At 42.6% G+C, this 20,261-nt stretch overlaps 1 protein-coding gene across 4 annotated transcripts in view; it reads left to right on the forward strand.

The window, feature by feature from the left end:
• Sox5 (SRY-box 5) overlaps positions 1-20,261 on the forward strand; it is a 370,611-nt gene that overhangs the window by 48,584 nt on the left and 301,766 nt on the right. For 2 of the 4 annotated variants that reach the window (XM_028757584.1, XM_028757583.1), the window contains exon 2: positions 4,075-4,306. In XM_028757584.1, coding sequence (XP_028613417.1) covers positions 4,075-4,306 — 232 coding nt within the window. The remainder of the gene's footprint in view (positions 1-4,074; positions 4,307-20,261) is intronic. The other 2 variants (XM_028757585.1, XM_028757586.1) reach the window with 1 other exon arrangement.

Raw genomic sequence — 20,261 nt, forward strand, 5'->3', positions numbered from 1 at the left:
TGTAGAGTCAGACACTTGTGCCTGACTCTGCTGCCTCTGGTTTTCCCTCTTGAGAGCATTAAAGTCACACTGGACCCCAGAACAATTCCAGCCACAATCTTTCCATTTCAACATCTCACAAAACCAGCTCGTCCATTAAACATGACATTTTCGCAGGGTCTGGGGCTTAGAGCTCAGGTGTCTTGAGTGGGCAGGGCCTTGTTTTGATAAGCACCTGAAATTGGTAACATTCACTGTTTTTAGGATTTCTAAGGAGCTCTAAATGGTCTTGACATTCAACCCTTGCCAATAGCTTTCCATAGGAGACACCCAGGTAATAGCCCCACCCCGAGGCCAGCCCATTGTGTGCTCGTGTTCAGGCCTACTGGTTTCATTTTCTGTCGTCCTCCATAACTGGGCACGATGAAGGCATCCTCCATGCAGAGTATCCATAGCACAGCCAGAGACCCATCCTTCAATAGCAGGAGACCCAGTTGTCCTAAGAGGGCCATCTTACGAGCACACTAGCATGATTATGCAGAACATTACAGTAAAAGGGAAAGAGCGAGTGACTCCTTGCGAAAGCCAGCGCCTCCTTCCAAGGGGACCGTTGCTTATCTATTCCATTCATGTAACTCAGCATCCCAGGAGTGTTGTAGAGGAGAGATGGGATTCCGTCCATGCTTCTCAATCTGCTCCTTTTCCTAAATAAACCTGAACCCTAAATTTATATTGACGTTCTAAAAGTGTCTCCGTCTGCCTCTCTGCTTCCACTCTTACTTCCTACACGAAACCCAGCTCTATTTATCCCCAAACTTCCAGTTCTCTCTGTCATGCCGCTTCCTTAAGACGTACCAGGTCCTAGGAGCCTCTATCCTTGTGGAACCAGGGGCACTTGACTTTTATGTTGGTTAAGTCTTAACCTCAACTGTCTTTCACTATTTTTATGCCCTTAACATGAAATATACTTAGTCACTTCATAAAACTCTTGAGTTGGAGACCCTGACATTGTCATTAAAAATTTTTTATTAGGTAAGTGTCTTGCACTTTATAGGGATAAACTAATACCTACTGGTGATTTAAAACTGTCTCTCTTGTCCTAGATGAGACAGGAATTATTTGAAGAAAGTTTCCTTGGCCATAGATAGAAGTGAGTTAAGACACCACCGTCACACTCTTGAAGCACATGAGGTGTGGCCATCTTCAGTTGTGTTTGTCTCTGGCCGATCTTTGAGGTCTGGGTTTCTCACTGGTAAGCACATGAGATCAGTCATACTCAGATTGGTCTCAGGTGCTCTCAAGCCTGCAGCACAGACCTGCAAGTGTGGGGACCGCAGCCCTCCTAAACCAAGCTGAGTCTGGCGGCTCACTACTGTCAGGATGTGACACCTTGCTCCACCCAAGATGGGCTCCTGTGTCATGGCTCACTTTGCTGCCAGTGTGTGAGTGACAAGAACAATGGATACCTTGGTGAGACTGCACTCTGAAGCTCTCTTTATAATTTGTTAGAAATTTTACTTTTTAGCAACTTAACCTTTCTGTATCGTACCCACGTATGATCTTACTGCAAGCATCTAAACTGTCTCCTAGAAGGCTTTAACCTGACATTTGTTAGCATGGTTTCCAAAGGCCAACACGTGAAGGGCATCCTATAATACTTTGAAAATGGAACTGGGGGAATCAGTTCCCTTCAAACTTCATGACCTTGAATTATATACTCCATCTAATGCTGTGTTTGGTTAATTCAATTTAGCCACTTGCAATGGATCTGTGCCCAGAGGTGGCCATGCGTGGTGAGAACAGTTTCAACATCTCCACTTCCTTTCTATCTTGCTTTCTGTATGTCTACTTCTGGATTTGGGGGTTTCACTATTAACATTAGAAACAAAGTAGCATTCAGCACTTTGGTCTTCCTCCTGGGAACCATAGAGCTGCAATGATGTTAGAGACAAACTGAGCAAGTTTCTTTGTCTAATGACCAGGGGCCAAGTGGTGTCTGTAGCCTTGAGTATTCAGGCACAAGAAAACAGATTTCACACAAGGCTATGATGGGGAACTGTGGAATATCATCTAACAATCCCAGGGAAAACACTGCTCCTCCTGCAAACCACACACACTGGGGCTTCATCACCAGTGAAACAACCAATGGTTAAAAATCTTCCCACTAGTGTACAGATATAAATCTCCCCACAAAGACCTTACGTGTTTCAGCAGTGCTTCAGCATGTTCTCCTAATACAATATGAGATACGTGCTGGGTAAACACAGAGTCGGAACCCTGCGATCTGCATCTGCTCAGTGTTTAGGAGTTTGTTACATGCAATAATGTAACTATTTAGTGAGATTACCAGTGAGACCTAAACAACTCTAAGAGGATTTACTTTAACTATTTCCACCCTTTCTGTGCATTTAGAGTCAACTTTGAATAGACCTTTGCTATGGGGTTGAAAATTTTTACAACCCCTTGAGTGCTGAGACTTCACATGGCAGCTGTCTATAGAACCTTCCTTATCTCTGGTCTAGCTGGTCAACAATGTTGCCATTAGCATTTCTTTTAAATCACTGGATGATTCATATTATCAGTTGACAGTTATATACTGCAGGTCTGGGAGAAGTCTCCTGATGGGCATGGTGATTTTACAGCTAAACTCTTAGAAGAAAATGTCTCCCTGATTTTGAAGCTTTTATCTTTCTTTCCTTTTCTTTTTTTTCTTTTCTATTTTTCTTCTTCTTTGTTTATTTGAGGGAGGGAATTCATGCTGGAGGTCTGAAGTCCACAATATAAGGAAGAGCTTGCACTCAGCAAGTGTCTACCCTGAGTTAAGAACTCTACTGATTCTTTTTCCGAAAGCAGTAAGAGACAGATGTCTCTCGGTTTAAAGATGAGTAAACTGAGCAAGAGAAAGTCTAACACTAATGGCAGAATCACTCTTCAGGGACGAGAAACAGATTGTTTGGAAATGTAAAAGTCTGTGCTGTGCGCGGTGTTAGTGAAGGCCTTCATCGGTGGGTAGGATTTCCGCTTCCTTTCCTGCTGGTCTAGAATGAGAAAGGAGAGTTCTGCAAGCACTCTTTGTATGCTGAAGAACAACAACAACAAAATGATTCCTTCCCTTTGAGCTCAGGTCAAGCTGTACATTTTAACTCAGTTCTACTTCTGTGTAAAACTTCTTGACGTTAGGAGAAAGATTTGCCCCTCTCTCTGAAACTGTATTTTAAGCTCCCATGATAATCTGAATCCTCCTGAAACATGCATAATGCTCAATTCTCATCCCTTTATCTAAGCCCGGTTTCATTTGGCCTTTCTTACCAAATCAAAGCACAGGGCGTTCTTTCTGTCTTTAAATACGCTAAGGTGCGAATAGCTGTGAGCTCACATCTATATGATATGTAGGCTTGCACAGCTATAATTTAAACTTAAAAAATATCCCTGTGTGATTGGCTACCTCACCATGGTGGTGTTGGAACCAAATGCGGGAAAGGGTTAAATGTTTCCCGAGTCACCAATGATAAAATGTTTGTAGTTCTTAACTTTTGAACAAATATCCAACTTTCTGTCAGTTTCTCTGAGGAGTGCTTTCAGACATATTTCTAGGTCTCGGCGTAATCTTGCTGTTAATGCAAACTTGTTGGAGTAGAGAGAGTGTATTTATTTTATTATATATTTTTCTCCCGATGGAGGAAATTTTAGTGCTTTTCTTTCTTTTAAACTGCCTACAGTATTTGCTATTCACAGATGTTCTGTTTTGAATAAGGTCTATCAAAGTGTGAAACTAGATGGATACTTTTCTTCCCTTTAAAATGGAATGGACTTGCATTATGCAGTGTTCTTAGGTGAATTTTCTTGTTTAAGAAGCCAGAATACAAGAGAGTGCTATATTAGTGCATTATTCTCACAGCAAACAAGCCCTGTTCTGTCGCTACCTGCTTGGCCATTGTTTCTGATTGTGTGCGCTGTGCTGTGGTGTTTGGATGGCTTCCTGCTCTCTGCCAGCACAAAAAGGCATTTCTGTTACAATGGCCCCTAACCACACAATGACGGCATTAAGGATTTATGTGGAGGTTTCATTATTTTCTCCTCTTTTGTTCCTTCCAGGATGTCTTCCAAGCGACCAGCCTCTCCGTATGGGGAGACAGATGGAGAGGTAGCCATGGTGACAAGCAGACAGAAAGTGGAAGAGGAGGAGAGTGAGAGGCTCCCAGCCTTTCACCTTCCCTTACATGTGAGTTTTCCCAACAAGCCTCACTCTGAGGAATTTCAGCCAGTTTCTCTGCTGACGCAAGAGACTTGTGGTCCTAGGACCCCCACTGCGCAGCACAACACAACGGTAGGTTTCTCATGGTCTCCCTGTCTGCCAGGCTATCCCTCTAATAGCTTGGCTTCAGGCTTTTGCTTGAAATGATCATGTGTTTAAGAACCACACAGACAATTCATGTCAGGGATTGTAGAGTTCTTCCCAGTGAGTTGATTCTGTTAGGGAACATAAGAAATGATGTTTAGTTCTGAGTGTGCTTTACGAGAGGGACCTGCTTCTGACACACAATTAGAGGGAAATCCATACAAAAATGTGAAGATTGTGGTAAGATGACATGGCTAAAGTTAACCAGAATCAAAGTTGGCTTCCTATTCTTGGTGAAGAAACATTAGATCTAGCTGTTTCTATTCATGGTTGTTAGACCTCCTGGGTCAAACAGCCTTCAATTATTTTACCATATGACCGTATTTTCCCTCCAAGAATTTTAGATACTGTAATACACCCATATACATACACACACATGAGTGTGAGCATGTGTGTATGTGAGTGTGTGTGTAGAGAGGGACTAAGCCCTCCTTGATACCATAATAATTCATAACCTTCACAATAATCTAGTGAGGTGGTATTAATAATTTTCTTTTATATTTGAGGAAACTGAGGCAAGGTGAAATTAAAAGATGCTCTAGGTCATGGAACCAGGATTTACTCAGACAGACTTCAGGGTCTATGGTCCTGACCTTTCTTCACAAGAGCTCACGCATAGCTTCTGTCTTCTTGTCTGTCCCTTGGTAAACTTAATCATGTTCTACATGGCCTCTCTCTCTTCAAGACTTACCATTCTGTTCAAGGCTGTGGCTCTGTATCTTCTTGTGCTAGAGGAGAAAGGAGCAGGTGGGTAGGAAACCTTAGGTCTGCATGGGGAAACGTCAGATTCTCCATCTGCTGTTGCGTCTCTCTGATGTGCTATCGGTTTAATATTTTGACCACTGCCTGTTCTCGGGTGGTTCCAAACCAAGTGTGTTTCTTGGATGGATCTTCCCTGTGACAGTGACATACATACGGAAGTCTGAAGGGCTGAATATAAATAGCGATGGCTCAAAGGGTGGCCAAGATGACGATGAGATAATTTTAAGCACACTCAGAGACGAATGAGCATAAGAGAGGCAGACAGTGGTGACATTGGGGACAGCGTGAAGTTCTGAACTGTGATTTGTGGCTTGCCTGAAAACGGACAGGGAACTCTGTTTACGAGAGAACAGCACAGGCTACTGAGATGGCTCAGCATGGAAGGAAGCCAGATACACAAGGTAGCTCCAGCCATAGAACTCATTCTGGAACGAGAGAATCAGCTCTCGAAAGCTGTCTTCTGACTCCCACACACGTGCACATGCTTATACACAGGCACACAATAATACTAATAAACAAATTTGAAAATTAAAACAATAGATCTGAGTAGTGTATGATCTCCAGGGAATTCTTCAGCAGATCTGCAATCCAAAGTAGTTGAGACCCACTGTGGAATATGTTATTAGGATATAAGTAAACGACCCATTCCATATTAGTGAGATCGACATTTGGACTTTCTTGTACGACATGAGTGTTTTATGAGTTCGCTTCTCCCTCAGATGTTTCCCGCTTCACCAGTCTTTCTCCTCTTGAGTAGACACTTGAACATGCTGTAACCCTCATTTCTAAGCCCTTCTGTTAGCATTCCCAGACTTCCATAGATAGGACTTGTTTACATGAGAAAGGACTTACTGTTAAGTGTGCATGCCATGTTGCTTCTAGGATGTAGCCCAAACTCTTCACCTCTGCAGCAGGTCCTGTAAAAAGCATCCCACATGTGATAAGGTTTCTTCTGCAGTCCGCATGGGATCCGTGCTTTGGCCACGCCCAGTTTCACACATAGTTATGAACATAGCTGCGCAGTTCTACACCTCCTTGTGGTATATCTTTCTGATTCTTTATGTTTATGGTAAATATCTTTTTCCATAGGAGTAGGTGAAAGGTCACTGAAGTTTAGATGGGTTTGATTAAATCTTGGACAATGGAGAGCACCTTGTTCCTTCATCGGTGCCACCTTTTCCTAGGGTCCGCATTGTGACCTGTGCACATAGATGCTTGTCTCTAAATAGTGTGTACATGGTGTTTTTTGTACACACACACACACACACACACACACACACACACAGGTTTTGGACTAAAGCATGAAATCATACTCAGTTTACGATGATTTGATAAATACTTGGGTTGATATGGTTCAATAAGTACTAAGTATTTGGAGGTAAAGTTGCCAAACCTGTCAATTCCTGGTGACTATCGTCTAGAAATCTCAGACCTACAGGGATGCTTACTAATGTACTGTCTGGAAGAGTTAGGATGTAGTAAGTTCTTACAATAAGACCTATTATAAACACTTATCAAAGGGGTTGAATGTATTTATGGTATCATTATTCAACATGAATAATTTCTTTTTTTATAACAGATTATTGTCCTAGTCACACAATAGAGTCTTATGTTTCATGAGGAAATATATTCTGTACATTTTTACTCAGTATCATTGAAAATGGAGAATGCTTCATAGTCTTTGTATTGTAGAGTGGTTTCTGAAAGGCTGCCTGGTAGAATCAGGGAGAGGCTTTCCATGTAAAACTTTGGTCCAAAGATATTTTCTGAGATGAAAACTTTGCACACTCTGTGGTCAATAAAGACGAAAAAATTCGGGGGTCCTGTTTGGATCCAGTTATGAAACTGTTAAGTCCTAGGTCAGAGCCAGATCAGGATGCAAACCTGCCTCTCTGAACTCCTGTTTCTTTTCGTAGTATTTGGAGAAATGAACTAGGTGCTTAACTAAGAGAAACTCTGGGTTAGGGTAGCTGTAACCAGCACAAATCAGATTTTCTGTGGGCTTTTGACTTGCAGGGAAGAATGCAGCCGTAAGCTTGTGATATATGCGTGGCAGTGTAAGACAGATATCTAATCCTTGTGGGTTCAGGCCCTGGGTTGGCAAAGAGTAAGGGGCTGCTTCTCTTTTCTTCAAAGAAGCCCTCATAACTTTTCCAGACCCCAACTCCCTGATCATTTCCAACAAGCTGTATGAACAAATGATTTCTCCATGAATGGACAGGCCATCCAGACCTTTAACCTATGGATAATAAAACCATCTTGACCTTTAACCTATGGATTATAACAGTCGTCCTGTATCTTTTGTTATTTTTCTTGCTTGTTTGCTTGTTTTCCTGTTTGTTTTAACATTTTTTACATATGTGTGTTCTGTGTGTAGGGATTATTAAACATCTCTGTGTAGGTACATCTGTATTCTTATACACATAAATATGTGTACATACACACTTAGAGGTCAAAGTTCAACATTGGCACCTGCTTGGGCATTTTCTGCCTTATTTTTGAGGCAGGGTCTTGGAAAGTATGATATACTCATTAGTCTTCGCTGGCCTGGCTGGACATGGATCTCACGGGTCCTACCCAGTACTAAGTAAGATTCCAAACCCATGCTGCTACACATGATTCTGATATGTATGATTGGCTCCAAGCCTCTGTCCATGCAGCAAGCACTGTACAGCCCAAGTCATCTTCCCAACTCCTGGGTTTTCATTTTGTTTTGTCTGCTTCTTTAAAGTGGGCTTGACTGTTGCCTCAGAGTTTCATAGACAAATGGGTCACTCTGTGACTCAGGCTAATCTTAAGAACAGTTCTTATATGGGCAGGCTGAGTGAAAGATACAGGCAACCTCCAGCAGGCGGTCTCCTGGAAGTCAGCGCAGGGTGTGTTGAAGCAGCTCTGAAGAGACGACGGACCTCTGGTGCTCACTGCGGGGCAGCCTCTGGTGCGTGTTTTCTGTCTGGTTGCCTGCCGCATCTGTTGGTGAGCTCTCAGCTCCAGTGCAAATGTGATGTGAAATGACACCACTGCCACCCGTGGTTCCAGAATAATCTGTTGTCTATTTTTTTTTTAAAGTCCGTTCTGCTTTCAAGCTTTCTTTCAATTCTTTAAACCGTTCATGTTTTGAAGGAATGATACGTTATTTTCAATATGAAATCACTGGAGTGGCTTGCTCTAGATGTAACTAACTCTTATTATTTAAAAAAATAAGTGCATGAGTGCTCCTTGTTTTGCATTGTTTCAGGTGCAGCAGACAGTCTTGTACATTTGAGATAAGAGCAGTATCTGTGAGCTGCAACCTAGATCTCTTTTAATAATACAAAGTTATAGGTACCTGATTGCCTCTGATACTGGCTCAGGCCATTCTGAAACTGTCAGTCTCCTGAGTCACTGGACCTGAAGTTACACCCAACTATTCCAGGCTGTGTGTATATTGTGTGTGTGTGTGTGTGTGTGTGTGTGTGTACATATAGAATATATTATGTATGAGATATATTTATAGTTGATAGTTATTATATTTTTCTGGACATATTCAGATTTCTGGGTCTTCATGGTCATCTTGTACTCCTGTGCTGTGTGTTGGAGTCAGTTTGCATCTACACTGTATAGCCAGAGTAAACATGAAACAACAATTAGTCCGAGTCTACTCCTGCCTCATGTCCATCAAAGAAATAAAGTAAGATGCGATTTCAAGTTAACTTTACATAAAAGACACAATGTTGTTCTTTTGATTATAACATAGGAAGGCTTCAGTATAGGAAAGCCAGCCTTAATCATTGGTATAAACACTCATCTGAGGAAGGACGTGCTCAGATGTGCTCAGGCCCGTGGTCTGACGTAGATTTCTTTTAAACACAAGGTTATCTTTAACTGTTACATTGTAGCTGTGACTTTCAGTGCCTGCTATATGAATTTTGCTTACAATAGAAGAATCAATTATGTATTTCTGATATCTAGGATAGTGTTACCTATGGGAAGTTATTCAAAAAATTTCCAGAAAAGAGAAAAATGTATCATTCAAAAATAAATCACAGAATACAAACTTAATTGTGGGGTGGTAAAGATTACTATTCTTATCTGGTACTTTATGTAAGCTTTTCAATATCTGGTGCTTTTGTACGTAAAACTTAGCTTTGAGCTATTGTGGCGTGCTAAGCCTCACTATTGTTAAGCCAGGGTGGTCCTTGTGCTAGTTGTAATAAGGAGAGTTTCATTGTTTAGGGAGAGCCCTATCCCATGCTCTAGACAAAGGTGTAATTATTTCTGAATGATGTGGACATGGGACACACTCCTGTTTAATAGCATAGAGAATAGATTTAGCAAGATTCAGATAAAGTAAGCTCACAGACAGTTATGTGCTGAGTGGTAGTATAAAATTCTGTTCGTAGGAGGTATCATTCCACATGGAGAGCGGTTTCATGGGTTTATCTCTAACCTGTTGTAGCTGGAAGAGATAGGCTTCTTATCTGAACAAGGCCAATTCAATTGCAACAAGGTAAGAGGCTGACAAGATGGCATTTTTTTTATGGTAAATTGATGTTTATCATACAATGAAATTACATTGTTACAAACATCACCCTGTATACATTCTCACAAAATACCCCCTGATGCTATTTATCTAGACATAATTCCAGACTTGTGTTCGAATAGAAGTTCAATTTTTCTATGTGTTTTGTTCTGGGAAATTACCCCCAGGGCTATCAGGGATGGAGACAGTGAAACAGCCAGCTAGGACCACAGCAACTGCTGAAGAAATTGGGCAGTAGATCATTCTGCCCTGCGTTTGTGCCCTTTGGATCAGCCCCTTGGTAGGAGGGGTTGGCTCTGATTAAGTCACAGAAATCTTGATTCGGGCTGGGGACATGACTCAGTGAATAAAGTACCTTCCTTGCAAGCAGAAGAAAACCCCTTTAGATCCCAGGCACACATGCTGGACACAGTGCTGTTTGCCTGTCATCACAGTGCTGAGGAGACAGAGACAGGAGGATCCCAGGGCCTGCTGGTCAGATGGTCTAGCTAGAAGAACAAGCTCCTGCTGAGTGAGATACTGTCAGAAAGTAAAGTAGAAATAAGTGAGATACTTTGTCTTTCTGCAAGAGGCTTTATGTTTGGGATAAAGCTGGAATGATCATCACAATATAACAAATTGAATTAAAGTAAGATGTTGGATTCTTGTAGAGATGGTTTTCTGTTGGAAGGTGAATGAGATTTGGGGTGGATCAAAGTAGTTAATCTGAGATGGTCTCCTCTTGAAAAACAACACTAAGAACCCAGAATATTTTAGAGCCCGTGTGCAGGCACACATCCTTAATTTCCATTGTTGCTAGCATCTTACGATGACACTTGGCTCTGATGTTACTTTAAATACTTCAGCTGGCCAGAGACAGTTCAGAGGAGAACAAGTTCAAAAAAAATTCCAGTCACATGCATGCTTTAAAGTTTTTAACCTAAATATGGAAAATTCACTGAAAGAGGAGACCCACACTAAGCAGGACAAAATCATCTCTGATCTGTTGGTGTTTGGTGTGTTTGGTTTATGGGGTGACCATCTCTCCTGCACAGGTTGGGTGGGGATGGGGGATGAGAGTCGGGAGTGTGGTTGAGGGGTGGGATGATGGCATCTGTGGCTGAGATGCAGATGCAGCAAGGACTGTAACGAGCAAGCCAGGTGGCCGTCCTGATTTGTGCAATAGATAGGTGTGCCATTTCTTAGTCATAGAATAACTTTGAAAGAGGTAATCGTTCTTATCTGGAACTAACAAGTAATGACAGGTTTGTGTGCAAGCTAGTCTGTAGTCCACAGTTAAGTTTGTGTTCCTCGTTTTTTTTTTTTTTTCCTCTGTCTCTCTGCCCCTCCTCTTCCCTTTGGAATGTACTAATAGCCCCAAATGGCCACAAGCTTCTGGCAATCCTCCTGCCTCAGCTACTCAAGTGCTGGGTTTACAGGTGCAGGCTACCATGTCTAGCCAGAAAAACCTTCCTAATGAACCACCTTGTGGGTCTCAATAGTTTTATGATCAGAAGTCACAGGCAGGAGAACCCTGAAGCAGAGCGCAGTGGTTAGCTTCCTCCTTCTTTATAGACCTAGGGTTTTGGAGAATTTCTGGTCCCCACTATGGCCTGCTTCAGTTTCTCTTACTGTATGTGATCGTTAAAGGTTTTGCTGCTGGAGCACTCAGCAGCCTTCCTACACAGGCACGTACTGAGTTCTCCACAGATCAACACAGGGCATTCATTCAGGTGTTTCTGAGTCTGCGTAACTCTCTTGCTTGACCTACTGCTGATAATAAATGGTAATTTATCTTTAATATCCTCATTTGGGGAACAAGATCCTGAGACCTTTGTTGGATCCAAAATTCCCTTTGCGGCTTGTTCTTGGTGATTGCACATCTGGGAACTCTGCTTCAGGGCACAGGGTGCTGCACTTCCTGTTAGTACTACAGCTTCCGTTTCACTTCCAACATGTTTTTTACTCTTTTTTGACCATTTCTTGGTTTTAGTAATTGGCTGCTCTGTTTTTGAATTTCTAAAATCTGAGAACTCATAGGGATGGCTGAAAGTAAAAGCGGAGAGCAGAAGGTGAGAACTGGGAATGGGATCATTTCTGGAGCGTGAGGGCAGTTTAATTCAGGGCTGCGGGCACAGGGCTGCACGGTCCTCATTTCTCAGTTCTCTCTGAGAAATGCAGCCACCTGCAAGGGTCAGAGAGTCCCAGGGTCTTCCCAGCTAGGATGCTTATTTTCCAGAGGCAGGACGGAACCTCTAAGATCTAAGAATTGACTTGCCTACCTGGACTCAAACTTCAAGGGCCTGCCTGTCAGTCAGAGATGGGGACTATGTGTCTGAAATTATAACAAAGTATTTGGGTTAGAACTTTTAACCTAAGGAAGCAATGTTAGAACAGTGGTGTTCAAAAGTGGGGATTCTCAGGGTGCCTTAAGAAAGTGGGGATTTTCGGTGTGATTTAGGTTTTCTCATTTTGTTAACATGGCTTTCCATTTCACGGGTATATAAAGAAACAAACAGCCAGATCAGGAGACCGTGAGTCCAGAAATAGGACATTTTCTGCAGTGTAGAAAATATTTAAGGGAACCAGGAAGTGTGACCACACTCAGGAGGCTGAGGCAAGAGGAGTCCTATAAGCTATAGGGCAACCTGTGTTACTGAGTGAGCACCAAGACCATCTCAGAAGAAAACAGAATAGAAGACAAAATTGGGAACTGTCAGGGAAAATGACTTCTTCAGTAACAGTGACAGCATGAACCCAAAGAGTTTACCTCACCAATAGGTCATGCCAGGGGGATGTCAAAGCAGTGCGAACTGTTTAGACCTCCTCCAGCAGAATGTTAGAATGTTACGATTTAACCCCTCTCACCCCCCCACCCCCGCTACAATCTTAAAACACTGCACATAGTTTACAGTCCCCTCTACCATTTCCAAGATGCTCAGAACTGGGCTGGCACAAAGCTTAACTCATGTTAGATTTGATCATCTCTATCTTGTCCAGCCCTATACCCCTACCCTCACCTTATTACTTGCTTTGTGTTCTTTTTCAAATATTTATTTTCATCATATTTCCATTATTCGTGTGAGTGTGTGTCTGTGTGTGTCTGTGCTGGTGACTACAGTGTCCAAGGAGGCCAGGAGAGCGCGATGGCTTCTCTGCATCTGAAGTTACAGTGGTTGTGAGCCACCTGCTGTGGATATTGACAACCAGGCTCAAGTCCTTTGCTGGACTTCACTGCTGAATCATGGTCCAGCCCCTTTAAACAGTAAAATCTGTGTTTTGCTGGTTTGTTTCTTCTCTTTTCTTGAGTTTTCGCCATTCCTTTATGGCGGAGGAGAAGTTGCACAGTAGTTGAAACCAGACAAACCCTTAAGACTAGTTGAGCTGGCAGTTGTAATGGCGCTGCTTGGGCACACGTTCATTTTATGTGAAGAAAAGAAGATTTGATTTTCCCCATAGTCCATATTTAAGAATGAACCACGTGACCGAAGGAAATAGGATGATAAGGAGGCCAGCCTTGACCTTGGCATCATGAGATCAAGTCAGTGAACAAAGTAACAGGTCTGTGCTTGACATTAGTCAAGGCTGCCTCTGAGGCAGGAGGGGAGACACTGTAATCATCATGCACCCGAAATGTGTCCATTCACCATCTCTTCCTAACCCTTCAGCATCAAGCCGTCTTGAGATAAAACAGTAAATTGTATTTGTTGATAGCCCTAAACTAGAAAGCAATATTCTAGGGGTTAATAAGAAATTTATAAGCGGAGGTGAGTATAGGCCTTTAAAATGGTTCGTTCTTCGGAAAAGGATCTGTAGGTATAAAAGACAGGTCTTTTCGTGCACTCCAGAAGTGACTTGAAGTAGCAGTGATTTGTGTATGAGTATAAATATGTACTGCATAAGCATCAAGGCCTGATATCAACAACTGACAGGAAGATAAATGCAATACTTTGTGAGCACAGACTTCAAAGCATGGTAAGCTTGCTAACTCTCCTGGCCACATGAAGCTCCTTGTGTGTGTATACACACAGCTCATAGAAGAGAGGGGGCTCTATTCAGTGTAGGTAAGGCTTCAGGGCAGTGGCTCCTGGGCTTCATGGCCCAGGGACCCAGGAACTTCTGAACATATCTCCCTTCTGTTTGAGAGTCTAATCTCCATGGGGACATCAAAATACAAGAAGTAACTCTTAGTGACTCTTATGAATTTCTCATAAAGCTTCAGCCTAAGAGAAGACACTCAGATCTCTGAAAGTCAGAGCTGCTTATAGGGCGACTAGTTCAGTTTGCAGCAATATACACCAAAGTTCACTGCATTGCATCCACCAGAATGTCTGCTCTGGGAGATCACACACTGTCATATCCTGAGTGTGTAGGAGCAAAACAGTCCATTACTAAAGAGACTGATCTCAGGAGGAAGAGGTAGAATTTTAGTTTGGGACTTCAGAGTCCAGACCCTCAAGAGCTGTGTGAACTAATTGCTCCGATCCTTTTCCGAAGAACAAACCATTTTAAAGGCCTTTAGGGAGTCCCTGTGGTCTGCAAGTGGGACAGTCTTCAATTGTTCATCTATCCAAACTCAGAGGTTACCTGAATTTTTTGCCATGTATAGTGTGGGTGTGTGTCCACATGCTTGTGGAAGACAGGAAACAAGATCTGGCCATGGTCCTCAGGGGCTGTATATGTTATGTTGCTCCTTGGGATGGGGATACAACCTGGAGCTCACCAAGTAGGCCAGGCTCGATGACCAAAAACTGGGGGAGTATAGCTGCCTCTGTGTTGGCAGCACTGAGATTCCACATGCAAATCACCATGTGCTCCGTTGTTAATGTGCGTGCTCGGAGATAAGTCCCTTGTGCTTATATGGAAGTCACCTGATCTCACTAGTTCAAAGTGTTCACAGAGCTTTAGGCTCTGGTGTAATGTGTAATTATACAAGCGAGCTGGCTAATCTTTGGCCTAATACATCAATATCACTCCGTGAATGTCCTGTGACACAGTGGCTGAGGGGCCAGGGAGTGCCCAAGAAGTTAAGAGCATATGCTAGCTCTTCTAGAATAGATAGATACTGGTTGAAGAACCCATGACAAGTGGGTCATAATCACCTGTAACTCTGGCTCCAGGGAACTTGAAAACTGACACTGTGGAGGTCAGCACCCAACTCCATAGTAAGCAAAGTACTGAGGAGTAAGTGTCATGCCTCAGCGGAAGCACCTCTTAGGGCTGTCATAGAGTAGAAGCTTAGAGCCATTCACCCATCATACAAGAGTCTTGTGCCAACAGTGGGGACACACTGTGAGAAATACTCAGAGGACTTCATCACTGGTGGGCAATATCAACTGTGCTTGCCCATCTCCCAGACCCCAGGTTGTGCTGTATACATAGGGGACCACTGTGAACCCCTGTGTTGCAACATATAATTCATAGTCATTGGAATGGTGCATCATGGGCTCTGTGTCAGCCATTGTGTCAGACTCTAGGACAATGGTGTGGGACCTTCTCCTTTAAATGTGTTCACATCTCAGGTTCAAGATGGAGAGCCTCTGAAGATACTTTCAGGACCTACAGGTCAGATTACTGAGCCATTAAGAACTACAGCCAACACATATAAAGCTCCTGCTGCAACTAGAGGGGAAACACAATACAAATCAGTAAAGACGAGTGGCATCCACTGAGCATGTGCCAGGTTCCAGGCATGTATGGGAAGTCAACTTTTCAATTTAGCAACAAAAGGCAAAGAAAACCACAGAACTTAGACCTAAGCACACACATTCGTAGACCTAAGCACACACATTCGCGCGCGTGTGTGTGTGTGTGTGTGTGTGTGTGTGTGTGAATTATGATTGAACCCCAGGCAGTAGATTAGATTCCCAGCACCCACATGACAGTTGACAATTGTTAATAGCTCCAGTTCCAAGGGACTTGACACCCTCTTCTAGCCTTTGAAGGCACTGCGTGCACATGGTACACATGCATATATGCAGGTAAAACACCTATGCACATAAATAAATTAATTTTGAAATTTAGGTATATGTGTGTTCACATTAATGAGTATGTATGTGTACGTATATGTGTGTGTGTGTGTGTTGGAAAATGATAATCCTTCCTCTATATTGACTGTAGCTTCCCCCAAACAGCTTATGATGAGACCAGTACAAGCCAGGCATGGAGGCATTCCATGGTTATACGTTTAAGTGATTTTTTTTTGAAATGTCTTGGTTATGTCTACAAATTCATTTTCTCTTAACACATGACAGGGATGCCGATGCTTTTTAAATAAGGTGTAAGTTTTTACTCTGCCTTCCCCCCTCCTCCTCCTCCTTCCAGACACTCTAGAACATTGGGAAGTTCTCGATCTCCGGACAGAGCTCAGTCCTTTGTTTATGACTATTGTGTTTACTGCTCTTGGTCCTTTGATCTCTCCGCTCTAATTTACCGACAAGAACAGCTTGAGAGGATGTGAGGAGGGTATGATCTGAGGCTCTGTATAATATCACAGCTCGCCTGTCAGAAATCTGACATCCTGCAACTAAAGCTGACATCCCCAACCAAAATACCCGTGTCTGCGATGCTAGACCCCAAGATGGGATGTGGAGCCCTCGGTTTGCCTTTGTCTGACAGGACCCCAGTTGGACTTCTCACTTTCCTAATGGGCTCCCAGGGCCCCCTTTTGGTCCCCTGACTTTTATGTCGGCCTAGATCCTCTTTGGAGATTCTGTAATTATTTTTGTTTTACATAGAGAGAAACCTGCTCCCCTTTGCATATGGTGTTTCTGCTTCCCACAGACAGAACTAGACAGACGCCATACTTTAAAATTCCAAATTTCATTCCGTTTTACACTCTTATGCTTATAACCCCAAGTCTCTCTAAAATGTCCTCACCTAAAACTTCATTGTTTGATTACCAGATTTATGTGAGCAGCTTTTCCAGAGATGATCCTTAAGTGCAACTTAGGAAGGCGAGCTTTGCAAACTGAACCTAAGAAAGTAAATCTGGAATCCCGAAACATCGGTTTAACCGCTGCTCTTGACAACTTAACACGACAGACTGAAATATACAAGTGGGATCAATGGATTATCTAGGTCCCAGGATGCCTTTCTGTAAATTAAGAGACCTGACAGACCGGCTATGACAGGAGTGTGTATTGTGCATCCCCTGTCATATGCAAAACGTTAGGTTTTCAGAGATTAGCCCCTAGTGGATGTGGGCTACCTGTGCCTCAAGCAGAGGGAAAGGCATTGCAAGGGAATGAATCAGAAGTGGGGGAGGGGCAGGATTTGCACGTGCAAGCTCAGGGGGGCTCTGTCACCACGATTGTATTAAGTGACGTGCAGTGCAGGTCATCTCCAGTATGTCCCTGGATGGCGGGAGGTTTACTGCCTCCAGGAGCCCCGATTACTGCTTTATCTTGTCATCCTAAATTAACACGGCAGAACACGGCTAAACTGTGCTGACCTCTTCATCTGGGGAAATCACTGCCTAGAAGAGAGATGGCATTTAAGTCCTCCCCCCATCTCATTCTCTCTTTCTCTTTCTCTCTGTCTCTCTACCTCTCTTGCGTGCACATGCGCACACAAACACACACACACACCAATACCTCCTTCTCATACTCTTAAAACATTTTAAAGTTAAAGTGACCATTTTGGAAAAGAAAAGAGAACGAGACTTTAGTTGTTTGATATTCTAAAAACGTATGCATCAAATGGATTGCCGTCATTGCATTTATGAGGGGCTGTGATTCTTCAGACAGCCAGCTGATGTTGTAGGATCTCTTCTCTGTCCTCCCCGATCTTTGAGTGGCGAGTAAGACATGGACCATGAAGTCTGTCCCCTGATGAGGCAGAGAGCCCCTCCCTCTGCCCCCCACTGCTACCAAGAGAAATATAGGGCAGTGTGCTTCATGGAGAGGTGCCAGTTTTCTCTTCTTACCATGCATTCTCTATTCCTTTATTAGGAGGGGACAGACAGACAGACAGACAGACAATGGGATAAACATCAGAGTTATTTTGCGTAGCTCTTCTGTCAGACTTCAACCGCATCTTCAGGGTGTTTTCTGCAATCTACTCATAGGATGTACAAATAGCAAATTTTTATACTTATCTTAAAATATTGACAAATAAACCAAGGGCCAATATGGGAGCTGACTGAAGGATCAGACCAAGAGGGGCCCAAAGTCACACAGTGTGATTCCTCCTGCTCATGCCCCAGCCTGGGAGTCGGCATCTCAGAAGGATATAACCCTGGGAGCCTCTTCCTCACTGACCCTTAGAGAAAGTATTTTTCTTCTTATACTGAGTATTAAATCACTTTAAAGACTGTAAGAGGAGCTCTGAGGAATCTGGAAAAACCCTCAAATGCCCTAATTTATGGAGTCCTACTGTTTGTAGCCTGCAGACAATGCCCCCAGTTTCATTATATTCCCCAAGGGGCCTGAAAATAAACCATGGCTCCTTAGACCTCCCCTCTGTCTCCGGTGTCCCTGGGAACATCTGCACACTGGACCAAACATTTTGCAAGGAAAACACTAGCTCCCAGGCACTGCTGCCAACCTGCCTAGCTTCCTCGGGCCTTGTCCTGGGGCTTTCCCTAGGACACTAATGCTGGAGTTGGTTCTTTAATCTACTGGTTTTTGGCCAAGTACTTTAGCTCTTGGATGTTTTCTTTTCCCCCTTTTGATCTGTCTCCCTGATTCCAGTGCAGTTCCAATTCATTTCTACAGCATCCTGGATCCAGCATGTAGGTAGAGGAAAACAGGCTACATTTAGCTTGAGAGAGTACTGTCTGGGACCAAAGAACCTGTTTGTAAGTACCCTGAACCTTGTTCTCTCTATGTCTGAACTGCTAAAAAGAAAACACCAGTGTACAAACAACCAAGTAGTTCAGACCACACTGTTCCCGTGGGACCATGTCATCAACTATGGAGGACTGTCAATGTTGCAACAGTTTGTGTATTTTCAATATCATTGTAAACATCATGCAGTTTCAAACAAAAGGAAAACAGCCAAAATTCTCACCAAATTTCCTTTGTATACACTATATAATATTTTAGAGTAAATGGTGAAACAGTAACTTTTTAAAGCAGTCTCTTGAAATTCTCAATGATCAGTCTCACTTGGTCTATTCTGGGCTCACATTGAGAAGCTAAGTTTAGGACGCAGAGAAACAATCTTTTCAGAAGCGTGAAGCTCTTTTATATTCCGTATTTATTTAGTAAGTAGATTTAATGAGTACTGTATGTATTTATCTACTAAAACCTCGCAGGATTTGTTAGATACAAATTGACTTTATGAAGAATGGACATAGTTTATATCCTAGGAAACAGCCCATCAATGGGAGATGAACAATGATAATCTGACTGTAAGAGACAGCCATAGAGCCAGGAGGAACTAGTAGGAGAAAGGCAGAAGCAGCCCAGAGAAAGGAGACTGACCGAGAGCCAAGAGACCTGCCGTAAGTGGAGTCTAGCGACGTTGGTGATTCAATTTTGAGTATCTTAACTTTTAGAAAGTTAGTGTCCCATGTTTTCTACAAAGGAAAATACACCTATCTGGTTTGGTGGCACCCACAATTCCAGCACTAGGAATGCAGAGGAGAGTTGTGAGCTCAAACATTGAGTCTGGGCAGCAGAGTAAGATATTGTCTGAGACAGCAATAAAGTAGAATAAAGGCAGAAAATATAAATGAAGGAAGGAAGGAAGGAGGGAGTTAAAAAATATGAATATCTAGTAAGAGAGACCAGGAAACACGAGGTAAGATCAGTTGTTAGTTTTAACAATAAATATACATAAGTAAACTAGAGAAAATAAAAAGATGGCTCTTCTCTGGTTTTGTTTAAAGCCTGTTTCATTTGCCTTAAATATAGATACAAAAGTAGCATGGAATGTTAAAGGTATAAAAAGGAGTGAAAATATAGTGGACACCCACAGATGGGTGTCAAGTGTGGCCTGACTGTCACAGAACAAGGCTAGATGATGTTCCTGGGATAGTCACTTTATACGGTTGCATAGGGATAGATGATGAGCACTTATGAATTAAGTGAAAATGGAAACAGAGATGATCTGGTGATAGTAAAAAAAAAAATAGCGTAGAGCTTTTTAAAATGTTCTTTTCTCTTTGAAATTTGTATTCTGTGGACCAGGAAGACAAGATTGACTTATTGGGTAGCTCATGTGAGCATACATAAAAGATTACACTGTTAAGTGATTCTTATAAAAGAAGAAATGGTCTTTAAAACAACAGCTTGAATGTAAAGGATGAAACTCACATGAGAGGATTAAAAAAAAACAAAAAAAACCTAAGTTCTGTGGGGATGTGTAATTCTAAATGCCCGTACCTTCAGCTGGAATGTTTGGAGTTAAGGGACAGTCCTACAAGATGTCACTGACAGTCAGGCGTTTGCTTCCAACTCTAAAGGAAAAGAGAATCCCCACGATGCTTAAAACATTGTCAAGAGTGAAAAAGATTACCTGAGCTTTTTCACAATTAGTACAATCGGAATTTTCCCTCTCCCCAAACCAGAAGACTCAAAATAGTTGCTTCTACTCTACTATGATAGACCGCCCTTTCCGCTGAAATTGAACTTGGCCACTATCACTTCCTTGATTACCTTTAACAAGTCTTAT

Source organism: Grammomys surdaster, unplaced genomic scaffold (assembly GCF_004785775.1).
Source record: "Grammomys surdaster isolate TR1022 unplaced genomic scaffold, NIH_TR_1.0 126176, whole genome shotgun sequence".
NCBI classification, from domain to species: Eukaryota; Metazoa; Chordata; class Mammalia; order Rodentia; family Muridae; genus Grammomys; species Grammomys surdaster.